The following is a 22,145-nucleotide window of genomic DNA, read 5'->3' as shown; positions in this document are numbered from 1 at the left end:
TTTAGTTTAATCATTCATTCTTCATCTCTCTTGAACTTTGGTATTCTATGCTGTCATTCTGCAGTTCATGCCACCTCTTCTACACATGCCTTTTTTCTCCATCTTCCTCATAAAAATCTGGATTCTTCCAGCTAATCACTCTAAACCAGTGTTTTTCAACCAGTGTGCCATGGCACACTAGTGTGCCGCGAGACATGGTCAGGTGTGCCGCGAAGCTCAGAGATAAAGAAAGCAAAAGAGAGAGAAAGAAAAAAAGCAAGAGAGAGAGAAAGTGTGTGAGAGAAAGAGAACAAGAGAGAAAGAAAGCAAGAGAGAGAAAGAGGGAGAGAGAGAGAAAGAGAACAAGAGAGAAAGCAAGAGAGAGAAAGAAAAAGAGAACAAGAGAGAAAGAAAGCGAGAGAGAAAGAGATCAAGGGAGAAAGAAAGAAAGAGAGAGAGAAAGAGAACAAGAGAGAAAGAAAGAGAGAGAAAGAAAGAAAAATAAAGAGAATAAGAGAGAAAGAAAGCAAGAGAGAGGGAAAGAGAACAAGAGAGAAAGAAAGCAAGAGAGAAAGAGAACAAGAGAAAGAAAGAGAGAGAGAAAGAGAGGGAGGGAAGGAGAGAGAGACATAGAGGGAGGGAGAGAGAAAGAGCAAAACAGAGAGGAAGGAAGAGAAAGAAAGAGGGATGGAGAGAGAGAGAAAGAAAGAGGAAGGACAGGAGAGAAAGGAGGGAGAAAGAAATCGAAGGGGAGGAAGAGAGAGAATTTTTTTGTTCAAACTTTTTTTAACACCACCCCCCCCCCGCTCAATGTGCCCCAGGGTTTCATAAATGTAAAAAATGTGCCGCGGATCAAAAAAGGTTGAAAATCACTGCTCTAAACTATACTTTCTGATTCATAGTTCATTATGCACTTAGGGCATTCTGTTTCATGTATCCCCAACACCAGCCAAGTCTGATTGGAACAGAATTCAGATACAGTACCAGCTTTGTCATTTTTTGAAACCGATACATTTTAACATAGTGTAACAAGGTCTGTAGCAATTCCTAATGTACCGGTAATTTGCCTCTGTTTCTTCTTTATGTATCAGTGTGATATTGGCTTCTTGCCATGATGATGGGCATACAGCATTTTTAAACATATTATTGTAGATTTTTAATAATAATTCTCCTGTTACATATAATGTTGCTTTATAAAATTCACTTGAAAGCCCATCTGGACCAGGTGTTTTATTATTATTCTGTTTCATAATTATTTTTTCTAGCTCTTCTTTAGTTATTTCTTTATTCAACATTTCTTTATTCAACATTTCTTTATCTTCTCTGCTTATAGGTTTAATTTTGAATTTCTCCAGGTATGTTAATATATCTTCTTTGCTAATGTTATCTTTATATTATTCTTTGTAATATTCTAATGCTATTTCTTTCTTTTTTTCCAATTGGTAGTGTGTTGCTTCATTCTTATCTGTTAATTGTTGAATTAGGGTTTTTTCCCTCTTTCCTCAATTTATAGGATAACCACCTACCGGGTTTATTCGCATGCCTGAATTGATTTTATTTTACTGCTCTTAATTTCTTTATTACTTCTTCTTGATCTAATAATTCTAATTTATGTTTTATTAACATGATTTGTTGCCTTATATTTTGATCTCCCGGATCATTCTGGGATGCTTTTTCTAGTTTTCCCAATTCCCTTATCCACCCATTTTGATTTTGTCTTTTTTCTTTGTTTTTTCTAGCTGTGTATGCTATTGTTAACTACTATAGAGTGTGGGGAAAAATTGTACAATTGGATAGGAAAAAAAACCAGAATTGTAAAGTATTAACTATTATGTATATAGGAAAATGTAATTGTTTAATGTTGTTTGTATGTTGGTTTGTAAGTAAAATAATAAAAAAATTAATATATATAAAAAAAGGTCTGTAGCAATTCCTAATGTTTTCAGCAGAGGCTGCAGAGAATAAAATTTATGAAGTTTAATAATCTATTAAAAATATTCATTTGCTGGAATTTATTTTATTTATTTATTATTTAGATTTGTATGCCGCCCCTCTCCGCGAACTCGGGGCGGCTCACAACAAAGCATAAACAAATCGTACAAATCCAAATAGAGTCAAATAAATTTAAATATTTAAAAAAGTTTTTAAAAAGAGCCCCAATGTACTAACAAGCACACATACAAACATACCAAACATAAATTGTACATGCCCGGGGGAGGTGATTCAGTTCCCCCATGCCTGACGGCAAAGGTGGGTTTTAAGAACTTTACGGAAGGCAGGAAGAGTAGGGGCAGTTCTAATCTCTGGGGGGAGTTGGTTCCAGAGAGTCGGGGCCGCCACAGAGAAGGCTCTTCCCCTGGGGCCCGCCAACCGACATTGTTTAGTTGACGGGACCCGGAGAAGGCCCACTCTGTGGGACCTAATCGGTTGCTGGGATTCGTGCGGCAGGAGGCGGTCTCAGAGGTATCCTGGTCCAATGAATTACATATTGATCATTGCATATATGCATCCTGTGCACTTTAGATGTCATGAGAAATAAGAATGGCATTGTGGGAGATGGTTCCCATGGAGGGGGAGTGGGTGTGCTGGACTACAATGAAGTGGCAGTCTCCCACAAAAGAGAGAGCATATTCCAGAAAGAAGGGAGACAAGAGGCAGCACATATTGGTGCTGGAGAGGAGACAGAGGAAGAAAGCAATGACAGCCACTCCTTATAATCTCTCAGGGTGCATCCATAAGGCTGGGACTAGTAAGAATCTGTCTGTTATGTGAAAGCAAATAAAGAACTGAACTCTGGCTGGATTCTTCCATGTCTTTCTTGGGCATCATCTGACAAATACTCCTGAGATTATATCAGCACGAGGGCTGATGTTAAATGTGTCCTTCCAGGTTCATATGGCAACAGCTTTGAGGCAAACTGAATCCTATTTATTGAAAGCTCAGTGTGAACTGATAATCTAATGAAAGAGGCAATTAAGGCATTCAAGTTAAATCATGCTGCATTTCAAATCTCCATGAAGGATTTTCAGATGTTACCAATCCATTTCTCCCAATGGCTGCACAGTGCCTATTCCAATTACTAAACTTTTTGCCAAACATCTCAGTTGTCAAGACACTTTATTGTCTGCAGTAAATGCAGATCCTCCTGCCTTTTATCTCTATTTAATAGTAAGGTTACTGCTTGATTATGGCCATTGGTCTCACATGGTTCAGATTTGGGAACTCTACAAAACTATATAAATGGTGCCAAGTTATCCCTGGACGTGTGTTGGCATACAAGTGCTATTAGCCTTTATCACTTTATATGTTATCTTAAAATACTGAAGAGTGAGAAGGTACTTATTTTTCAAAATAATTGGTTAGAATCATGGCTGCATATTTTGTTTCTTTCATTTTATATGGTTGCTGAATTCAGTTTTCCTAAAACACAGAATACTGGGTCCCTGTTAATTCTAAGTATGAGACAAGATTCTACTGAATTTCATCATTGGAATATTTCTTATTAATCTATCTCTATGTTCAAAACAGTTAAGCAAATTTTATGTTGAAGAATTTTAAAATTGCATTCATTAACAAAATAATTGTTACTTCTCTACCCATATCTCAAATTTACTATCAAACACAATAATTATTCTTAAAAATTGGCTTAAATCTTTATTTCAGTTTAAATGGTAAAGTATTTTTTCTAGCTCCCTGCCAACTTTGTTCACTTGTTCAACCTGTTGGTAGAAACAATAAAGTGTCCACAGAATACTTTTAGAAGCAAAACAATAATTGGAAGATGGTTGTCAACTAATACATGAAACAAAATCTTCTTGAAGGATAGTCCTTCTATGGTATTTTTCACAAAAATCTATACAAAGTTTTAAAATTAAATTAATTTAAAAATTAATGTTTTAAAATATAAATATTAAAATGTTTTACATGTAAGTCTTATATATCAACAGTGAATTAATAATCATGACTAATTTTTCAATGTGGCTTTTGAATGTTGCTGTCCTTTGTTAGGATTTCCAACTTATGCTTCCTGTTTCAACTATATTGCTTCCTCTGTGATTTTCTTGTGCAGAGATATTGTATGCATCCATTGTATGCATTGTATTGTATGCATCTCTTTTCTGTCTCTTTGTTATCTGATGGCTGGTCATTTTAAATAAGTGCAAAAGTCTCTGGACTCAAGTCCAAACCAGTACCAAACGGACTGTTCGAAGCAGTATCATGCTGGGAGGATGTTATGCCATTTAACCACAACCTTCTCTGGATTAGCAATTGTGTCCCTCCATTGATCAACAGCTTCTGCATTGTTGCTGTCACTGCTTAACCAAACCTGCATGATAAGAAAAACAAAGAATCATTATAAAGGCACCAAAAGCTGTTATGACATTTATATTGATCAGTGTATAAAAATCATGTATGCTAAGATGAGTGACAGTGTGTGCTGATAAAATATGCATTTCCTTAAAAATGGATTCTAAAAAGATGATGTTACCTTTTATTTTGTTTTTAGGATTTTGAAAAAAATTACATGGAATGTAATTTTTACATTCCACGATCTGGAGATTTCTGCTACAATACTGTCATAGTATTTAATCTTTGTCTCCTAATAATACTTAACCTGTGTTTTGTAAAATTTAATTCTTTCTTTTAGAGCGTTTTCTAGCTTATTAAGATTGCTTTGAATTTCATTTCTATTAGGCTATTAGGTCCTCTATTTCATGTTGTGACATCTGTATAATCTACAAATGACTTACCTTCAAAACTTAGCTTTATTGAATTCAATTTATGTATCTATATTTTATGATGGGTGGGTGGGTGGGTGGATGGATGGGGTTTTTGAACTATTCACAAATTTATACTTTCTGACAATTTATAGAATGGAATGAAAATTTGTATCTCCTGACAATTTTTTGAGTTGTAAATCTGAGATTTCTGATATAAAGTTGCATAAGAGAAAATTGTTTATGGTGCAAAATTATTTATTTATACTGAAACAAAAATGTGAAAGTATCTAGCAATGAAATTAAATCCATATTTAAAGAATTTTCTGAATATCAGCTGGCTAGACAATATTCAGCCAAATCTGGAGGGTAGCAAGCAAGCTTCCTATTCCTGTTTTATTTCAACCAGTATTATATTAATGGTAACATTTTTTGATAAAAAGTGAAATTTATGATCCACATAAACTTTAAGTTTAGAATTTGGAAACTTTTGCATTGTCTGTCATAGCGGGAGGGGAAAAAACAACAACCAACCTGTCCCAGGAAATGTTTTCTTCTCACTGAGCTCCTACTATAGAGTTTGATGAGAAAGTTTATTCCATGTTCATTCTGGCTCACAGGAAACATCAGGGTTTCTCCCCATTTTACTTGACCGTTAGTAGATTTCAGCAGACGAGTTTTTTTCTTATAAACCAATCCTTCTGTGCTGAGCATCACAATCTTTACAAAAAAATCTATGATAGAGTTAACGACAATTTTGGGGGGGATGTTTTTATTGTATGAAGTTTGAAATCCAAAAGTGAAACAATACGTTACTGTTAAATTATAATATGATGGGCAAATGGGGAGGGAGGGCCCTCTAGGATGGATGCATATTAAGGCATAGATATTTCATTGCTCACCCCTTGGAAACAAAAATGCTCCCTGGAAAGCAGCTTCAGTTCCCAGTATTGAAGTGTTATAAAAATGCAGGTTTTTGCTTTTTAACCCACTGATACATATACTTTCTAAAATGAGTCCATTTCCTAAGGAAAGCTTTCCAGATGATTCAAGTTTCCCTGTTAAATTTGTCCTTGACAATTAATGAATGTAACATTTAATGTAGCCTGTTGCTATCTTGACTGCAATATGCCCACCCCTGTATAACTCTACTCAAATCTCTAAATGAATTTGAATATTAAACAGCGGGCTTTAAGAAAGCATATTTTAAAATAAACAGGATCAACTGAGAATATTCAGAAGTAATGGCTTCTTTTTAGTTTTACTTTTCGGTATCAGAGAAGCCTAGATAGTAGATCAAGATATGACATGCCTTTATAAAAAAAGCCATTATACAATCATAAAAGAACAATAGCAGCCGCAGAGATTTGGCTGCTATTTGTAGTTTTGTATTTAAACATGCTCTCCTTTATGGAATTGACCAATAAGACTCTAGTATTTACTTGAAGACAATGGTGTGGATGAACTTGGAAGGTTCTGAGCTTCCAGGATTTGCAACTGGATCCGGCTGTTTACTGCTTGAAAACAGGTGCTTATTTTCAATTCCGCAGAACACACCTGCACCGAGAGTCAAAGAGCAAAGAAATGTTCCATCTTCATTTTAGCCAACTTTCACAAATAAAGTATTTTGTTACACAAGTGTGAAGTGAAAAGATCAGACTTTCCATTTTGACAAAGAAACATCAGTTTAATTAAACTGTAACTATCTTTTTAAAATAACTGATAATGCTATTTTTGTATTCTATAGAATTATAAATTCTAATCCTTCCAAATTTGCAAGAATCAAGATTCGGATTTTTTTAAAACAACAACAACCCTGTTGTATATGTTTTGTGAAAATTGCTGTCAGGTTTTCTGTGGAATCTCTCCATTTTTAAAAATGGTAGGTTCTCTTTTTTCCAGATTATAAACTGTTTTTTTAAAAAATCTGCCTTACATTTCTAAAGACTTTTTCATGAGGTTGGGATGACCTTTGGTTCATGGAATTCATTTCCTGGTTCTTTAGAGCAGGTTCTGGCAGATGTTAATAAATGAACCTACAATATAACTTCCTTGTGTGAAATTCTATAGTGGTGAAGTTTTATAATTAGAATACTTTCATTACCAATGTAACTCCATTTCAGAGGTATGCCAATCTGTTTTACATATGGAGAGTAAAGAAGATGACCTTGATAGATATTTTCAGAAACTCTTGCCACATAAAAAGGACTTACAAATTGTAGGAAGCAAGCAGTATTCAGAAGCAGGCAAATACTTCTCTGATTCATAGAGTAAAAGAAGGAGGGTAAGATACTGCTTTGTTAAGGGTCTCGTATTGTAGGCTATCTCAATAAATTATTGTTTTAATTTTCTTGTGGAGATATTAGCTGTTCAAGGTAGGCCAGACCACAGAAATAGACTTAAGGCTATCTTTTTCGAAACAGGTCAAATCCTGTTACATAATCCAGCCTCAGAGTAAAAACTATTAGAGATATAAAGCTATTGTGAATGTATAGCTAGGATGGAGGTGAAGGGGAAGAAGGAGTTGCAACATAGGCTTTGCACCCTATTTATAATTTTTCAGACATTACGTCTGTAGATAAAAAGGAACGGGTTGCAATGTGGCAATGGGAGAAGTGAGTATGGAAGACTTAGCTGATAGGGCCTACAAATGAGGGGTCTCTTTTCTCCCTGCACCTCCCCTCTCCCAGCATTGGGGACTCCTGATAGAAGCAGGGAAGAATCAATGAATGTAAATAAAATGACCCAACAAAAAACAATTCTAGATTTTTGTTCCTGCATAAAGCCCAGGTATCTCCTTCTTGGGATACTTTAACTTACTAAAGCTTTGGAGGGAGGTGTTATCATCAGCCAACAATCCATTTCCTGTGAACTGAGGTCTCGCAGGGGCAAAATACATTCTCCTATAGTTTTTCTCTTGGGAATCAGGGATTGTACTTTGAACACAAGTCTTGCAGTCTGGAGGAGTTGCAGTTTAATAGTAAACACAAAGGTTTCCATGAACTCAATGTCCTGGAGGCAAACAACAGTCAAATATGAGGTTGGAAAAGAAAATCCTTATCTATAATCACTCTTATGTTTCTACTTTTATCAATTCATATATTACATATAGAAGAATTTTGAAATTTATTTATTTATTTATTGGACTTATATGTCACCCCTCCCTGTGGACTTGGGGCGGCTCACAACAATTCAATAAAAATACAATATATAAAACATTTCTAAATCCAATTAACAGAATAATTAATTTAAAATATTTTAAAAACTAAACATTTAAAAATCAAACATTCAAAACACACTACAACATTCTACAAATTCACTGGCCAGAGGCTGGTTGTAGTGTCCCCAGGCCTGGCGGCATAAATACATTTTCAAATTCTTACAAAAGGCAAGGAGGGTGGGGCAGTATGAATCTCTGGGGGGAGTTGATTCCACACACAGAGAAGGCTCTTCCCCTAGGACCCGCCAAATGACATTGTCTAGTTGATGGGACCTGGAGAAGGCCAACTCTGTGGGACCTAACTGGCTGCTGGCAGAAGGCAGTCCCGTAAGTAATCTGGTCATATGCCATGTAGGGCTTTATAGGTCATAACCAACACTTTGAATCAGGTCCAGAAACCAATTGGCAGCCAGTGCAGTCTGTGCAGTGCTGGAGAAACATGGGGATAGCATGGCAGACCCATGACTGCTCGCACAGGTGTATTCTGCACAATTTGTAGTTTCCAAACACTCTTCAAAAGTAGCCCTATGTAGAGAGCATTGCTGTAGTCGAATCTCGTGGTGATAAGGGCATGAGCGACTGTGAGCAGAGACTCCCTGTCCAAATAGGGCCGCAACTGATGCAGCAGGTGAACCTGGGCAAACGCCCCCCCCTTGCCACAGCTGAAAGATGATGGTCTAAAGTCAGCTGTGGTTCAAGGAGGATGCCCAAGTTGCGGACGCTCTGAGCGAGTCAGAAACTCCCCCCACCCAGGATGATGGATGAACAGATGGAGGAGTCCTTGGGAGGCAAAACCCACAGGCACTCCGTCTTGTCGGGATTGCGCTTGAGCCTGTTAGCACCCATCCAGACCCAACAGCCTCCAGACACCGGCACATCACTTCCACTGCTTCACTGATTGGACAGGAGGTGGAGATGTACAACTGGATGTCATCAGCATACTCGAATGATCTCACCCAGTGGTTTCATGTAGATATTGAACAATAGGGGGAGAGGACTGACCCCTGAGGAACTCTACAAGGGACTTCTGACCCCCTACTAAGACCAACTGCAACCGACTGGAGAGAGAGGAGGAGAACTACTGTAAAACGGTGCCTCTCACTCCCCGAATCCCTCCAGTCGGCACAGAAGGATGCCATGGTCGATGGTATTGAAAGACGCTGAGAGGTCAAGGAGCACAAGGATAGAGGATGAACCCCTATCCCAGGCCCACCAGAGATCATCCATCACTGTGACCAAAGCAGTTTCCATGCTGTAGCCGGGCCTGAATCCTGACTGTTGAGGGTCTAGATAATCAGCTTCATCCAAGGACCTTTGGAACTGGAGCGCCACCACCTTCTCAACAACCTTCCACATAAAGGGAAGATTGGAGACAGGACAATAGTTGTTACATACAGCTGGGTCAAGGAAATGTTTCTTGGAGGGGGGCGCATGAGTGCCAGAAAGGACCCGTCCCTCCAAGAAGCATTGGTAATCTCCTGTACCTAGCTCCATATCAGCCAGGAGAGACACGGGTCCAATAAACAGGTGGCAGAACTCACAGCTCCAATGGCCTTGTCCACTTCATCAGATGTTACCAGGTCAAACTCCTCCCAGTCAGGTGGACTAAGACGGGCCCCTGTCACCTCGTCTGACTCGTTGTCAGCTGATGCTGCGTTCCAATTGGAGTCAAGGTCCATCCACACCTGAGAGATTTTATCTGCGATAAACTTATTAAACTCCTCAGCACTACCCTGCAAGGGTTCGTCAACTCCCCCCTGGTTAAGGAGGGAGCGAGTCACCCTAAACAGGGCAGCTAGGCGATATTCCGTAGATGCAATCAGGGCGACATTATACACACGTCTTGTCATCCTGATTGCCACTTCGTAAATCTCCATGTGAGCTTTTACAAGGGTTCGGTTGGATTTGGATTTACTTTTCCTCCAACGCTTCTCTAGACATCTCTTCTGGCGTTTCATCCCCCAGAGTTCCTCAGTAAACCAAGGAGATCTCCAGGGTCTGCTGCCACAGAGAGGTCGCAAAGGCATAATTTGGTCAAGAGCCTTCGCTCTTGGCCATATTCCAGACAGCAGCAAGGGACTCTGCCAAACTGTGTACGAGCAAAATAAATTTTATGCTGTTGTTTTTTAAATGCTACTTACATTGGAAGCTTCTTTCGCTAAACATCTGAACTGCACAGGTTTGTGTAGGGTGAGGATTCCTTTGATAGAAATTTGAGGGTGTTCTTCACAAGTAGATGACAAGTTCAAATCTCTGCACTACAAAATTGAAAATTAAACAATGCAACCTAGGAAAACACAACTATGCACTTAGTCTCCTTATGTCAGTTTGCTTTATTTATGATTAACATTACCATTCATCTTACTCTAAAGTATGGTTCTTCAACTTCATAAAATCTCAAAGCAAACGTGCAATCAACTCTTGCCAATTCAAATTATTGCCTTAGATAATTATTGCTGAAAAAGTGGTTTAATACCGGCTGCCTAAGATATTAGTTACAATAATGCTTTCTTATACTTTCATGAATACAGAATAGTTAATAATCATGAATTAACACAATAAAAATTATAATGAAATGAAGTAAATTAAAGCACAAAATATTGTCTTTCCAAATAATATTTTGCCTGAAGATGCCCTGATTTATGAAACAGTATGTAGTTTGTACATACACTGTTCCAATTCAATTCCTCTCATTTTCAAATAAAAGGATTTCATGTAGCAAAATTCTAGTTTTATGTCTATATCCAGAATAGACGTAATGGAAGATGTTCCAACCCAGCATAAAGCAGCTTGTATGATGTTTCGTCTATTGCAAATAAAATTTAGCTAATTCAATAATGATGGTCATACACACACACACATATAAAATAAAAAGTGCCATTGCCCATTAAGACTAGTTAGAGGGATCCATTGTTGAGTGGGGAATCCTCCCTTCAGACAAGTTGTGTGTGTGTGTGTGTGTGTGTGTGTGTGTTTAATGAGTTTTTAAAAAACATTTTTATCTGTTGTTTTTACCTTTGGTGTTTTAAATGATTGTGCACTGTTGGTGAGACAGTCGATTGTACAAATTCAATAAATAAATAAAATAAGAATGTCCTATTGTCTTATGTATGCAAGATGTCTACGGGATTACACAGAGAAAGATACAGTAGGTGGGACTGCCTGGAAGTGTGTATGTGTATCTGTGTTTCTACAGTATATCAGGAAAAAGATGAACTGAATGGGGTATTGGGAAGTTCTGCATAATGATTAATGTAAATCTCAGACATACTGTATTTTCATTGTTTTATTTAGAATGGTTATCATTTAAAATACTATTAAGCTTTCCAGTGGATGTTTCTATTCTTTTCATACAGGAGCCAGATGCACCACTCTTAAATGAAACCTAGATAACATGAAATTAAAGTAGGGTGAGACAAAGTTTTTTTAAAAAAGAAGTTCCACATATTATTTGTCTGTTTAATTTGAATCTGTCCAGTAAGTGTTATCTCTGAACTGGTTACTCCATAGCAGTGATAACGAACCTTTTTTTCCTCGGGTGCCAAAAGAGCATGTTTGTGTGCTATCATGCATGTGAGAGTGCCCACACCCATAATTCAATGCCTGGGGAAGGCAAAAACAGCTTCCCCTGCCCCCTGGAGGCCCTCTGGAGGCTGGAAATGGCCTGTTTCCCAACTTCTGGTGGGGCCAATAGGCTCGTGTTTTGCCCTCCCCAGGCTCCAAATGCTTCCCTGGAGCCAGGGGAGAGTAAAAATACCCTCTCTGATCCCCCTGGAGGCTCTCTGCAAGCCAAAAACGCCCTCCCAGAGTCTCTGTGTGAGCCAAAAATCAGCTGGCTGGCACCCACATGCATGTTGGAGCTGAGTTAGGGCAACAGCTGAAGTGCCAGCAGAAATAGCTTCACGTGCCATCTGTGGCACCCGTGCCATAGGTTCGCCATCACTGCTCTATAGTGTTTATTCAATAGTAAATGGAGCCACTGTGGTTTTAGAAGGTGGCTTCTTTGTCAACAGCCTAACAGCTGAGTTTAGGGTATAAACTAGTTTATTTTCCCCCACAGGTGCCCCTAATGGAACCATTCAAGAACCAGTAACTGAACGCTTTTTAGGATTACTTACTTTCAAGATGGTGATCCATATCTGCTCTACAGGAAAAATGTAGCACACCTTCACGTTCAGCCTGCCAAATTCTCTTTCGTCACCTGATAATGTAATTGTATCTGGGGATAAATCCAAAAACACTTTTGGAACTTGTTCTCAAAAGGCTGAAAAAAACATTAGTTTATCCAGTGAACTCAGATTACTTTTTAAAAAGTCTGTTCTCATTACTTAAATATTTCTCCCTACTGCCAAGATATGTCAGCTGTTATGTATAAGGAAATACATGTGTTTGATAGAAATCAAATTTGTCAGTGTTTCAGCTGTTTATGATTAATCCTGCCTTAATGCATTATAAAAGGTGTTTTCAAAACTACATTAACAAGATAGTGGGTTGCCAACATTCTTCAGCGTACACCTGCACTGGCAGAACCAGAGAGATTAACCTTTTCACCAGTGTTGTATCACTCTGCCAAGGAAAGTTTATGCTAATAGGCCCAGGACCAGGTAAGTGAATCTAAAACACTGTACTAGGCTAGGCTTCTGAAAGTACTTTTTTAGTCTACAGCAGTGATTTTCAACCTTTTTTGAGCCGCAGCACATTTTTTACATTTACAAAACCATGGGGCACATTGGGGGGGGGGCTAAAAAAAGTTTGGACAAAAAGTTCCTCTCTCTCTCTCTCTCTTCCTCCCTTTCGCTCTATTTCTCTCTCCCTCCCTCTTTCTCTCCCTTCCTCATTTTTGTCTATCTCTCCATCCCTCTTTCTCTCTCTCTTCCTTCATTCCTTTTTTGCTCTTTCTCCCTCCCTACCTCCCTCTATGTCTTTCTCTCTCCCACCTTCCCTCCCTCTCTTTCTCTCTCTCTCTTGCTTTCTTTCTCTCTTGCTTTCTGTCTCTCTTGTTCTCTCTCTCTCTCTCTTGCTTGCTTGCTTTCTCTCCCTCTTGCTCTTTCTTTCTTTCTCTTTCTCTCTCTCTCTTGTTTTCTTTCTCTCTTGCTTGCTTGCTTTCTCTCCCTCTTGCTCTTTCTTTCTCTCTTGTTCTTTCTCTCTCTGAGCTTCACGGCACACCTGACCATGTCTCACGGCACACTAGTGGGCCGTGGCACACTGGTTGAAAAACACTGGTCTACAGCAATCTTCACCAAGCTGCCATTTTTCAGATGCAGTAGGAGTGCAATTCCCAGAATTCTGAGCAAGGATGACTTAACACAGGATGAACTGTGTCAAAAACACATTCAATAAAGTTCATTCCAGTGCAGTGTGAGGAATATTTCTTTACGCTAATAAAATGCTTGCTTCCTTGCTGTCAGCCTCGGAGCAGTGATTTTATGAGCTTCAACTTGAAATGTCATTTCATTCTTTTAATGGGCGCACCTGTGTATCCGCGCACAATTTTGCTGCCTGCCCAGGTGCAGTAGCATAATTACGCTGGACTCCGCTAGCACTCAGAGCCACGGGAGGCGAGCAAACGTCACCCTTCCACCTTAGCAGCCCACCTCTGCCGGGATGCATCACACACAGACCAAGCTCACCCATTCCACAAGTGGGGAAAAAGTTGTGAAATGTCACAAGATGGCAATGTAATGCCACAAGTTCGACGACCATGCCTTAACCACTCAAAATTTCCAATGATTCCTCCCACTCACCCCCAAAAAGCATTGGCTTTTGAAGAGAGTATATGGTTCAGCCATTTCACATTTGTACCAATTCATATTGTAATTACATATTTGAATATGCATAGATAAAGAAGCTTCCATGTGGAGAATAAGGAGGTCAGCAAACTACTTTTATTAAATTCCTCTACTCTGGATCTATTAGCTTTTCATTAAAGGGAGAGAGTTTTCTGTATTTTTTTTAATACAGAGGATTAAAAAATGTGTACCTAATGCTTCTATTTATTATATCAAATATTGTAGTCTAGGAAGTCATTCAGCCTATTTTAACTAGGTTAATCTTATGATTGTTGAGCTCAATCAACTTAAGGTTTAAGGCTATAACTTATTCCGATGTATATTTTTCTTCCGATGAAGTCTATTTTTAACTATTTATTAACATACCAGTGTAACTTCCAATTCTAATAAAGCTAGAAAGAGAAAAATAACAGAAATTCTGGAACTTCTAAGCCAAAATGTATTTTGATTTTATAAAAACATAATGTAGGACTTACATTGGCCTACATCTATAGCATGCTTGTGTTTCTGGATTTCACAGACACCTCTCATCATATGAGGCCCAGTTTACAAGATCTATATTAGAAGTAAGACAACAGTACTCATTACCTAAACTCCTGTTACTACCTTGTGAATTCTTTCTGGAGGACATGCTGCTTGGTGTACTGGAGGCGGAATCATACTTCTTCCAGGAAAAAAGAGAGTCTGATTAGTTAACAAAACAAGAACAAGGAAATACAGAACTAGGTGTGAAATCAAAATATATTAAGGAATCATAGGTGGTCCTCAACTTATGACTGATCGTTTAACAACAATTCAGTTATGACAGACTCAGAAAAAGTGACTAACAACCTCAATGTTACAACCATTGCGCTACCCTGCAGTCATGTGATTGCAATTCAAGCACTTGGCAACTGGCTTGCATTTACGACAGTTGTTATCTTGTTATGCAATCATGATTTGTAACCCTTCCATCTGGCTTCAGAGAAGCAAAAGTCAATTGGTGGAGACAGATTTGTTTATCAACTGTGTGATTCACCTAACAACCACATGATTTGGCAAATGATTTATTTATTTACTTACTTACTTACTTACTTACTTACTTACTTACTTACTTACTTACTTATTAGATTTGTATGCCACCCCTCTCCGTAGACTTGCAATAAAAGTGGTCACAAAATTGGATCCAGTCAACTGATCATTCATTTAATGGCTACATCATTTAGCAAACCAAAATTCCATTTTCATTGATGTCATAGGTCATAGACTACATGTAATCAATCATTTACAATTATTAATAAAACTTATCACAATGTCTAAATAACACTTGTTTACCTGAAAAAATCGGTGGGGTGGGCTTGTAAGATCAAACATAGAATGACTTAAAGAGGAAGAGCAGGGCAATGTGCTACTTCTTAAGTCACAAACTAAAAAAAAAAGAAACAGAAATTTCAAGAGCAATTTGTTTTTTTAAAAATTCTATACAATATTTTATAACACATTAAAAATGTTAAACTTCAAAAAAATTCTATACCAGAGTAGGGTTGATATGATGTTGCTATAAACTGTTATAAAATTTTGTAATTTAATTTGATTCATAATCAAGTGAGAAATTACTATCACTTCCTAAACATGGAGGAGTCTGGTGACATATTTTCCTATTAACAAAAAATCATTAAAACTGCATGAACTTTCATGAGCTACAGCATAATTTTCCAGAGAAAAATTGAAAAAAAAAAATCCTCTGGATTTCCAAAGAAAAATTCCAGACTACAGGAATAAGGAGCACAGCTCAGGACACAGATAACCCTCCGAGTGCTTCAATGACTCTCTAAAAGGTTGCAAATGACCTGCTGTCTGCAAGGAACATAAATCTTTCCATTCCTCACTATCCTATCAGAAATGAAGAAGCTTCTTGGATGAGAAGTGAAACACCTTCAAAGACAACCACGACCTGGATGACTGAGAATCTGTACAGACCTTTACAGCACAAATGTTTAATAAAATGAACTGTAACTCACAAAAGCTTATGTCTTCTAATATAACCTGCTAGTCAGAAGAAGTGCTACCAGATTCTTCCTGCCTTTGTCAAAGGAAAGTACAGTTGCCTCTTGAAAAAAGCATCTTTGTAGAATCTCAATAGATGAATTCTTCCTGGTTTCTAATGTTCCAACCATAGCAAACAATGGCAACAGAAGATCAGAGCTTTGCTTCCCTGATTTTTATTTTGTGTTGCAAGAGTAGGTCAGTTGGCTGTCTATGGTGACAGCTAAAATAGACAAAATTGGAAACATATAGTAACTACCAAACAAACAAAAACAAACATGGGAAAAAGATATGTGTGTGTGTTTGCATAAAGCAGAGTATGTAAGCTGCTCACCTACAGCAACTAACATACTTCTTATTTTCCTAAACCAAATATTTTTTAAAGACCGCAATAACTTAGCAGGAAGACTGGAAGTCATGCAGATGCAACCAGCTTCTTCTGTCTGTCTTTGCTGTTCCTTTCTCAATATTCCAATCACACATCACTCCAACCAATCTAAACTAACAACAGCAGGTACCTGTTACTTCTCCTATACTAGCTAAGCTGGAAAATATTTGAAAGGAAAGCAACCCAACCAAAGGCCAGAAAGTAGTACAAATAGCAGTTTAAAAAAATCAAAAATAATGCCACATATAATATCTAACTTAGTTCCAAAAGCAAAAACACAGCAAATTTATTTCTATTTCAGTACAAAATTATTAAAATAACACAATACACTAAAATCGCAGCTTTCAAATGTTACAGTATGCTTGTGAAAACCTATTCATTGATTAATTTCCTAAAACAAAACCATTCAATAGGGTTTGGACTTTTCTGTACTTCACCTGGTTGGTCTATGTCAAATAATGATCATCCTGAAACTATTTTCTTCCTTAGACAATATCGGTAGCTTCTGCTTTTGCTTCAAAGAAATGCAGTCCATATAAATACCACACATATTTATCCCCTCAGGTAAGGCTGCTATTTAAATGAACTTCTTCTTCGTCCTTTTGTACCTAGAGCAGGGGTCCCCAAACCTTTTACACAGGGGGCCAGTTCACTGTCCCTCAGACTGTTGGAGGGCCGGACTATAAAAAAAACTATGAACAAATCCCTCTGCACACTGCACATACCTTATTTTAACATAAAAAAACAAAATGGGAATGTACTATTTAGAGGGAGGGAAGAAGTCTGAAATTCATACATGTTTATGTTTTGTTTTTAATTTTCTTTTGTTAACATCTGATTGGCTACACAAGGTTTTATTGGTTTATAGAAAAATGTATAAAAATATTTATAGAAAAATATATAAAGAAGGAAGCACTTTGGCATAATGATTAATAAGTTAGAAATATAATTGGTGTTGTACTTTTTGAAGGAACATTAAGGAGGGAATTTAATTAAAAGAAAAGTATGTACCTGGATGACAACATTAGAAAAAAAACTTTTGCAACTTTTTTGATGATTGATATTAGTTACTGACAAAATACCGCATTTTATTCAGGGAAAATTAGATGGCACATTGTATTGTTTGAATGTATGTTGAGAGAAAAATTTAAAAAAATGTACCCCCCCCCCAAAGTCTTTCCTTCCTCCGCCCTTCCATTCATTTCATTCTTCCTTCCTTCCTTGTTCCCTCCATTTCTTCTCCCTTCCTTCCTTCCTCCTTTCCTTCCTTCCTTTTCCTGCCATTTCTCCTTCTTTCCCTCCCTCCCTCCTTCCCACTTCTCTCTTCCCTCTCCCTTTTTTTCCTTCTTTCTCATTTGTTTTGTTTCCCTCTCCCTCGTTCTTTCCCTCCATCATTTTCTCATTTTTCTCTTTTTCTCTCTCACATTCCCTCCCCCTCACTTGTTTTCTCTCCCTCTCTCTCTTGCTTTCTTTCTTTCTCTCTCTCTCTCTCTCTCTCTCCTTTTCTTCTCTCTTCCTTCCTCTCTTCTTTTTTTTCTGCCCTGCAACACGCCGCGGGGTAGTTGGCTGCAAGCAGAAGCTCCCAAGACGGTGGCACCGACATCGGGTCGCAGTACATTGCTGGCGCTGCGCTGGGCATGGGCACGGGGCTGGCACTGGCCCGCTGGCTGGCCCAGGATGGAGGTGCCAGCCCCATGCCCAGCGCAGCGCCAGCAATGTACGGCGTCCTGCAACACATCAGGCCGCCGCCGCCGGTGCCTTGCAGCCAACCGCCCCACCGCTGCCTTACGACTACTGCTGTGCCCTCCCGCTTGACCCATGCTGCGCCACCTTCGTGGCTTGCCCTGCTGCCCCGCGCCCACCAGAGCTCCCGGTGCGGCCGAAGCGCGGGGCGGAGTAGGTGGCGGCGGCTGCTTCAGGCCCGCCCCCGAGCTGAGCTTCCTTTGGCTTCCTTCGAGGCAAGAGCTGCAAAGCTCACCTGCTGCCTCGAAGGAAGCCAAAAGAAGCTCAGCTCAACGAGGACCGGCTGTTGGTCCCTTGAAGCTGCCACTGCCGCCGCCACCCACTGCGGAGATCCCTTCACCCGAACGGAGGCGGCGGGCTCAAGGGACCAAGAGCCGGTCTTTCTCGGCGCTGAATTGTTGCAGCCTCAGCGTCCAGGCGAAGGGATCTCCTCAAGCAACGCAGCTCCGAAAAGGACTGGCTCTTGGTCCCTTGAGCCCGCCGCCTCCATTCGGGCGAAGGGATCTCCGCAGTGGGCGGCGGCGGCGGCGGTGGCAGCTTCAAGGGACCAACAGCCGGTCCTCGTTGAGCTGAGCTTCCTTTGGCTTCCTTCGAGGTGGCAGGTGAGCTTTGCAGCTTTGCCCCGAAGGAAGCCAAAGGAAGCTCAGCTCGGGGGCGGGCCTGAAGCAGCCGCCACCGCCTACTCCGCCCCACGCTTCGGCCGCGCCAGGGCCAAGTAAGCCGAGGCTAGGCCCATCGCCCCCGGCTCCAAGCACGGGGCCTGGGCGGCGGGCAACCATAGGGAGGGCCTCCCCGTCGCCTGTCCTGATGGCTTGTTTACTGCCCCCTCCAGATGCTCTTGCAGGGCTTCCAGGCTCCCTGCGGGGCAGCAAAGAAGCAAAAAAGCAGCAGTCACTCGTTCTCTCTCTCCCTCTCTTTCTTGCTTTATTTTTCTCTCTCAGTCCCTTTCTATGTCTCCCTCTTTCTCTCTCTCCCTCTCCGCAGCATACCCCCTCCCACAACACCAAAAGTGCCCAAACGCGCGCAAACCTCATCGGTGCAAAAAAAAAAAAAAGCAAAAAAGCGGCACTGGAGGGACCAAGACGGTCTGCAGCTGAGTGTCTGGAGGAGGAGGCGGAAAGCCAGGGGGCGGGGATGAAAGCAATTGGCTAATTTCTATCTCGCCTTTAGGGAGAGGAACTGTTGCTGCTCTGCCATAGGGTGCTTTCCTCCCCGCCCCCTGGCTTTCCTCTTCCTTGCCGCCGCCAGACGTTCAGCAGCAGAGTGGAGGGGAGATTCGGGAACTTAGTATATTATATATGGTAAAATCTTGTACGCTGCTGCGGGCCGGGTAAATAGCCTCAGCGGGCCGCACCCGGCCCACAAGCCGTAGTTTGGGGACCGCTGACCTAGAGTTTTGAACCTAGAGTATGTAGCTTTAATATAATAGAGTGTAATAAAGAGCTTGAATGTCTTGCCCAAGAACTTCACAAATTCAATCTCAAACTGTCTAGGGGGAACCTCACCCCATTCTTTTTTAAATCATTTTTTAAAAAATGCTGTTTTAAAGACAAAGTACAAAAACAAAGATGTCACACATAAGCATATTTACATTTTACAATTCTGTGTCTTCGGTTTACATTTTTTATGCATTTGTGCCACTCTATTTCTTTCCCTATCGAGCCAACTATAGCATTTTTCCCATATGGGGACCTCACCCCATTATTAAGAGGTCCGTAAAGGGGCCTGAATAAGCGCACCAGTGTGCTACCACCCCTGTTTTCCTGTCCTCATTTATCTGTATTTGCTTCCTTATCCTGTACATGTTTGACAAACATATAAATAAAATAAAAAGTAAAAACTGAATACAAATACAAGAATTACCTAAAAGAACAAAATACAGTACTATATTAATAGTGGCAGCCTGAATGAAAGGCTATTTGGGAAAACAATCAGAAATAGACACAAATTTTAAACTCGAAAGAAATAGACACATAAACATGCAGAAAAATGCTTTGTGGAAAATAATTTTTAGACATTTATGGTTTCCTAGTTTAATGTAGGCTTATTTTATTCACAACAAATATAAAAAGACAGAATTCATGTCTACTGTCTTTCAATACTATTAAAGTGGGGAAGTGGTATTGCAAATGATGAAATATTTTACCTGACCCATATAATCTTTTGTTCACCAATTTTTCTGTGTGGTCTTGACTTAAATCTGGTGAAAGAGGTGGCAGCTGCATATAGAACGGGTTGTATACCACATCAACAGGAGGTCTTTGATGGTATATATTGGAAAGTTCTGCTTTACGATCACTGAAAGACGTTACCACTGAACCTGAAAAATATGATATATAATTAGGCAAATCATCACTGAACTGAAATTATATGTAAAATATGAGCAGGAGGTCAGTCTAAAACAAATTTTTAAAAGCATGTTTCTTTTCCCTATGTTTTATTGGCTATATAGAAGTCAATATTTAATATATAATATCACAAAAATAAAAGCTGCTACTAGAGTCAACTACTTTCATATTGATATCAGACATTTTTAAAAGTTGTGGGAAATTAACAGTGTGTTCCTTATTTTGTATATTACTGATATTTCTAAAGCGTAACTAGCTACACTAATTGGTTGTTCCAGCAGGGGTTGTACAGAAGGAGGACGAATTGGCCTGTGACTAGCTCCAAGTAGGGATATGACCCAGACAGAGGAAGGATGCCTATGCTGCTATTGCTCTTGTGATATAAGCACAGACTGGATATGGCTGTTTGGTCAATCTAGAGCAAAGCTTGATGGCAGCCATTATCCATTTGGAGAAATGTAAAGCTCATGCCCTTTAAGATTGGCATTTGAAAATCAGGAATAAGCATTGATCTCACTGAAATGAAACCAAATAGTGCAAATATAAAGTCACTGTAAGAAATATCCCCCCTCCCAAAAAAATAGAGTAATGTTTCCATAATGGCTGAGATGGTGCAGACAACTTGACCCAAGCCGAAGGCCAATATTGAGTTTGGACAGAAGGAAATATCTCAGTGAAGGTAGAACATAATCTTTTTAGAAGGCAAACAATTTACCCAGTTGATAGGCCAATGCCATGGCTACCAAAAAGACTATCAACCATTAAATAACTTGGGGTGGTACAGAAAGAACAAGAGGAAGCCCTCAGTCCAAAAGTAGCATGGATGTTTTAAGCTAGACATATAGTTATGTCTTTCATAAATTGCTTCTGTGGGTTAAAGAAAAATGTTTGGAAAAAACAAAGGAAAAAAAGCCATTACTGAAGAGAGGACCAACAGGGTCATGCATCAAGAATCAGAAAGTGATAGCCTTGATTATACCAATGACGAAGAACAGTTGTAGCTCAGGGTTGTAATGAGGAGTCCTGGGCGCTCTCTAGTCTGGGTTAATTTTCTTGCAGACATTTCATTACCCAAACTAGGTAACCTCATCATGCTAGTCTTTGCTAACCCTGCTGATGTTAGCTAGTTTGTGTAATGAAATGTCTGCAAGAAAACAACCCAGCTCAGAGAGCACCAAGGAAACCCCAATTGGATAATTCCAAGTAAAGTCTTCAAAAGGTTTCTATTTTGGTACATAGGGAGCCCTTGTGGAAAGCTTGTAAGAGACAATGTAACCATCTCTTCCTCTAAAGGAATGCAAGGATGGCTTTGGGCAAGGAAGGCACGAATTGTTAAAGTCCATAAAGTATGGAAAGGATTAGGAAGAAATGTGAAATAATTCCATCAGGATTTTTTCAGCTATAAGAGAGAAATAAGAGAGAGGGCAGAGAGAAACATTTTCCAAGATTCTGTTATTCTACCCTCCCTGCAATAAAGCAGCATATCTAGAATCCTTACAATGCCCATCTCTTGACTTGACCTATCTCAAAGGCCTGACATCAATCCTGAAAGCCCCACTATTTTTATCAGAAAGGCATCAAGCCATGCAGTTAAGATTTTTAAACCTAGCAATAGATCTGAAGGGCATCCCCATAAGGAATTTGTGGTGTTAGGCAGCTCCTAAATAACACAAACAAATAAGCTTTGCTCTTCAGTTTGCTGTCAGTCAGATGCATCCTTCATATCTTGTTTCATACCTAGTGGAAATTATACCTAATCACTTAAACAACTTAATATATGTAAATTAACTTTAGAACATAGGTTATTTTAGATGGTTAGTGTTGTGTCTAGAGGATAGTTAGGCCTCGTACCTGTCCCATATTCCTTGGGCGGGAAAATACTGTAATTGGATTGGTTGGCTTAGCCTGGCAGCGAGGAGTATAAATAGCTGCCAG

At 39.4% G+C, this 22,145-nt stretch overlaps 1 protein-coding gene across 6 annotated transcripts in view; it reads right to left on the bottom strand.

Moving 5' to 3' along the window:
* Positions 1–3,620: 3,620 nt before the first annotated feature.
* The window catches only part of TC2N (tandem C2 domains, nuclear), a 37,895-nt gene continuing 19,370 nt past the window's right edge, over positions 3,621–22,145 (bottom strand). For 2 of the 6 annotated variants that reach the window (XM_070753205.1, XM_070753196.1), the window contains 9 exons: positions 20,009–20,182; positions 15,021–15,112; positions 14,295–14,370; positions 12,036–12,136; positions 10,059–10,175; positions 7,518–7,709; positions 6,140–6,254; positions 5,232–5,431; positions 3,621–4,306 (listed from right to left, as the gene is read on the bottom strand). In XM_070753205.1, coding sequence (XP_070609306.1) covers positions 4,196–4,306; positions 5,232–5,431; positions 6,140–6,254; positions 7,518–7,709; positions 10,059–10,175; positions 12,036–12,136; positions 14,295–14,370; positions 15,021–15,112; positions 20,009–20,182 — 1,178 coding nt within the window. In that variant the 3' untranslated portion in view covers positions 3,621–4,195. The remainder of the gene's footprint in view (positions 4,307–5,231; positions 5,432–6,139; positions 6,255–7,517; positions 7,710–10,058; positions 10,176–12,035; positions 12,137–14,294; positions 14,371–15,020; positions 15,113–20,008; positions 20,183–22,145) is intronic. The other 4 variants (XM_070753232.1, XM_070753223.1, XM_070753214.1 and 1 more) reach the window with 3 other exon arrangements.

This window comes from Erythrolamprus reginae, chromosome 1 (genome assembly GCF_031021105.1).
Source record: "Erythrolamprus reginae isolate rEryReg1 chromosome 1, rEryReg1.hap1, whole genome shotgun sequence".
Lineage (NCBI taxonomy): Eukaryota > Metazoa > Chordata > Lepidosauria > Squamata > Dipsadidae > Erythrolamprus > Erythrolamprus reginae.
This window is presented reverse-complemented; position numbering and strand designations above follow the sequence as displayed.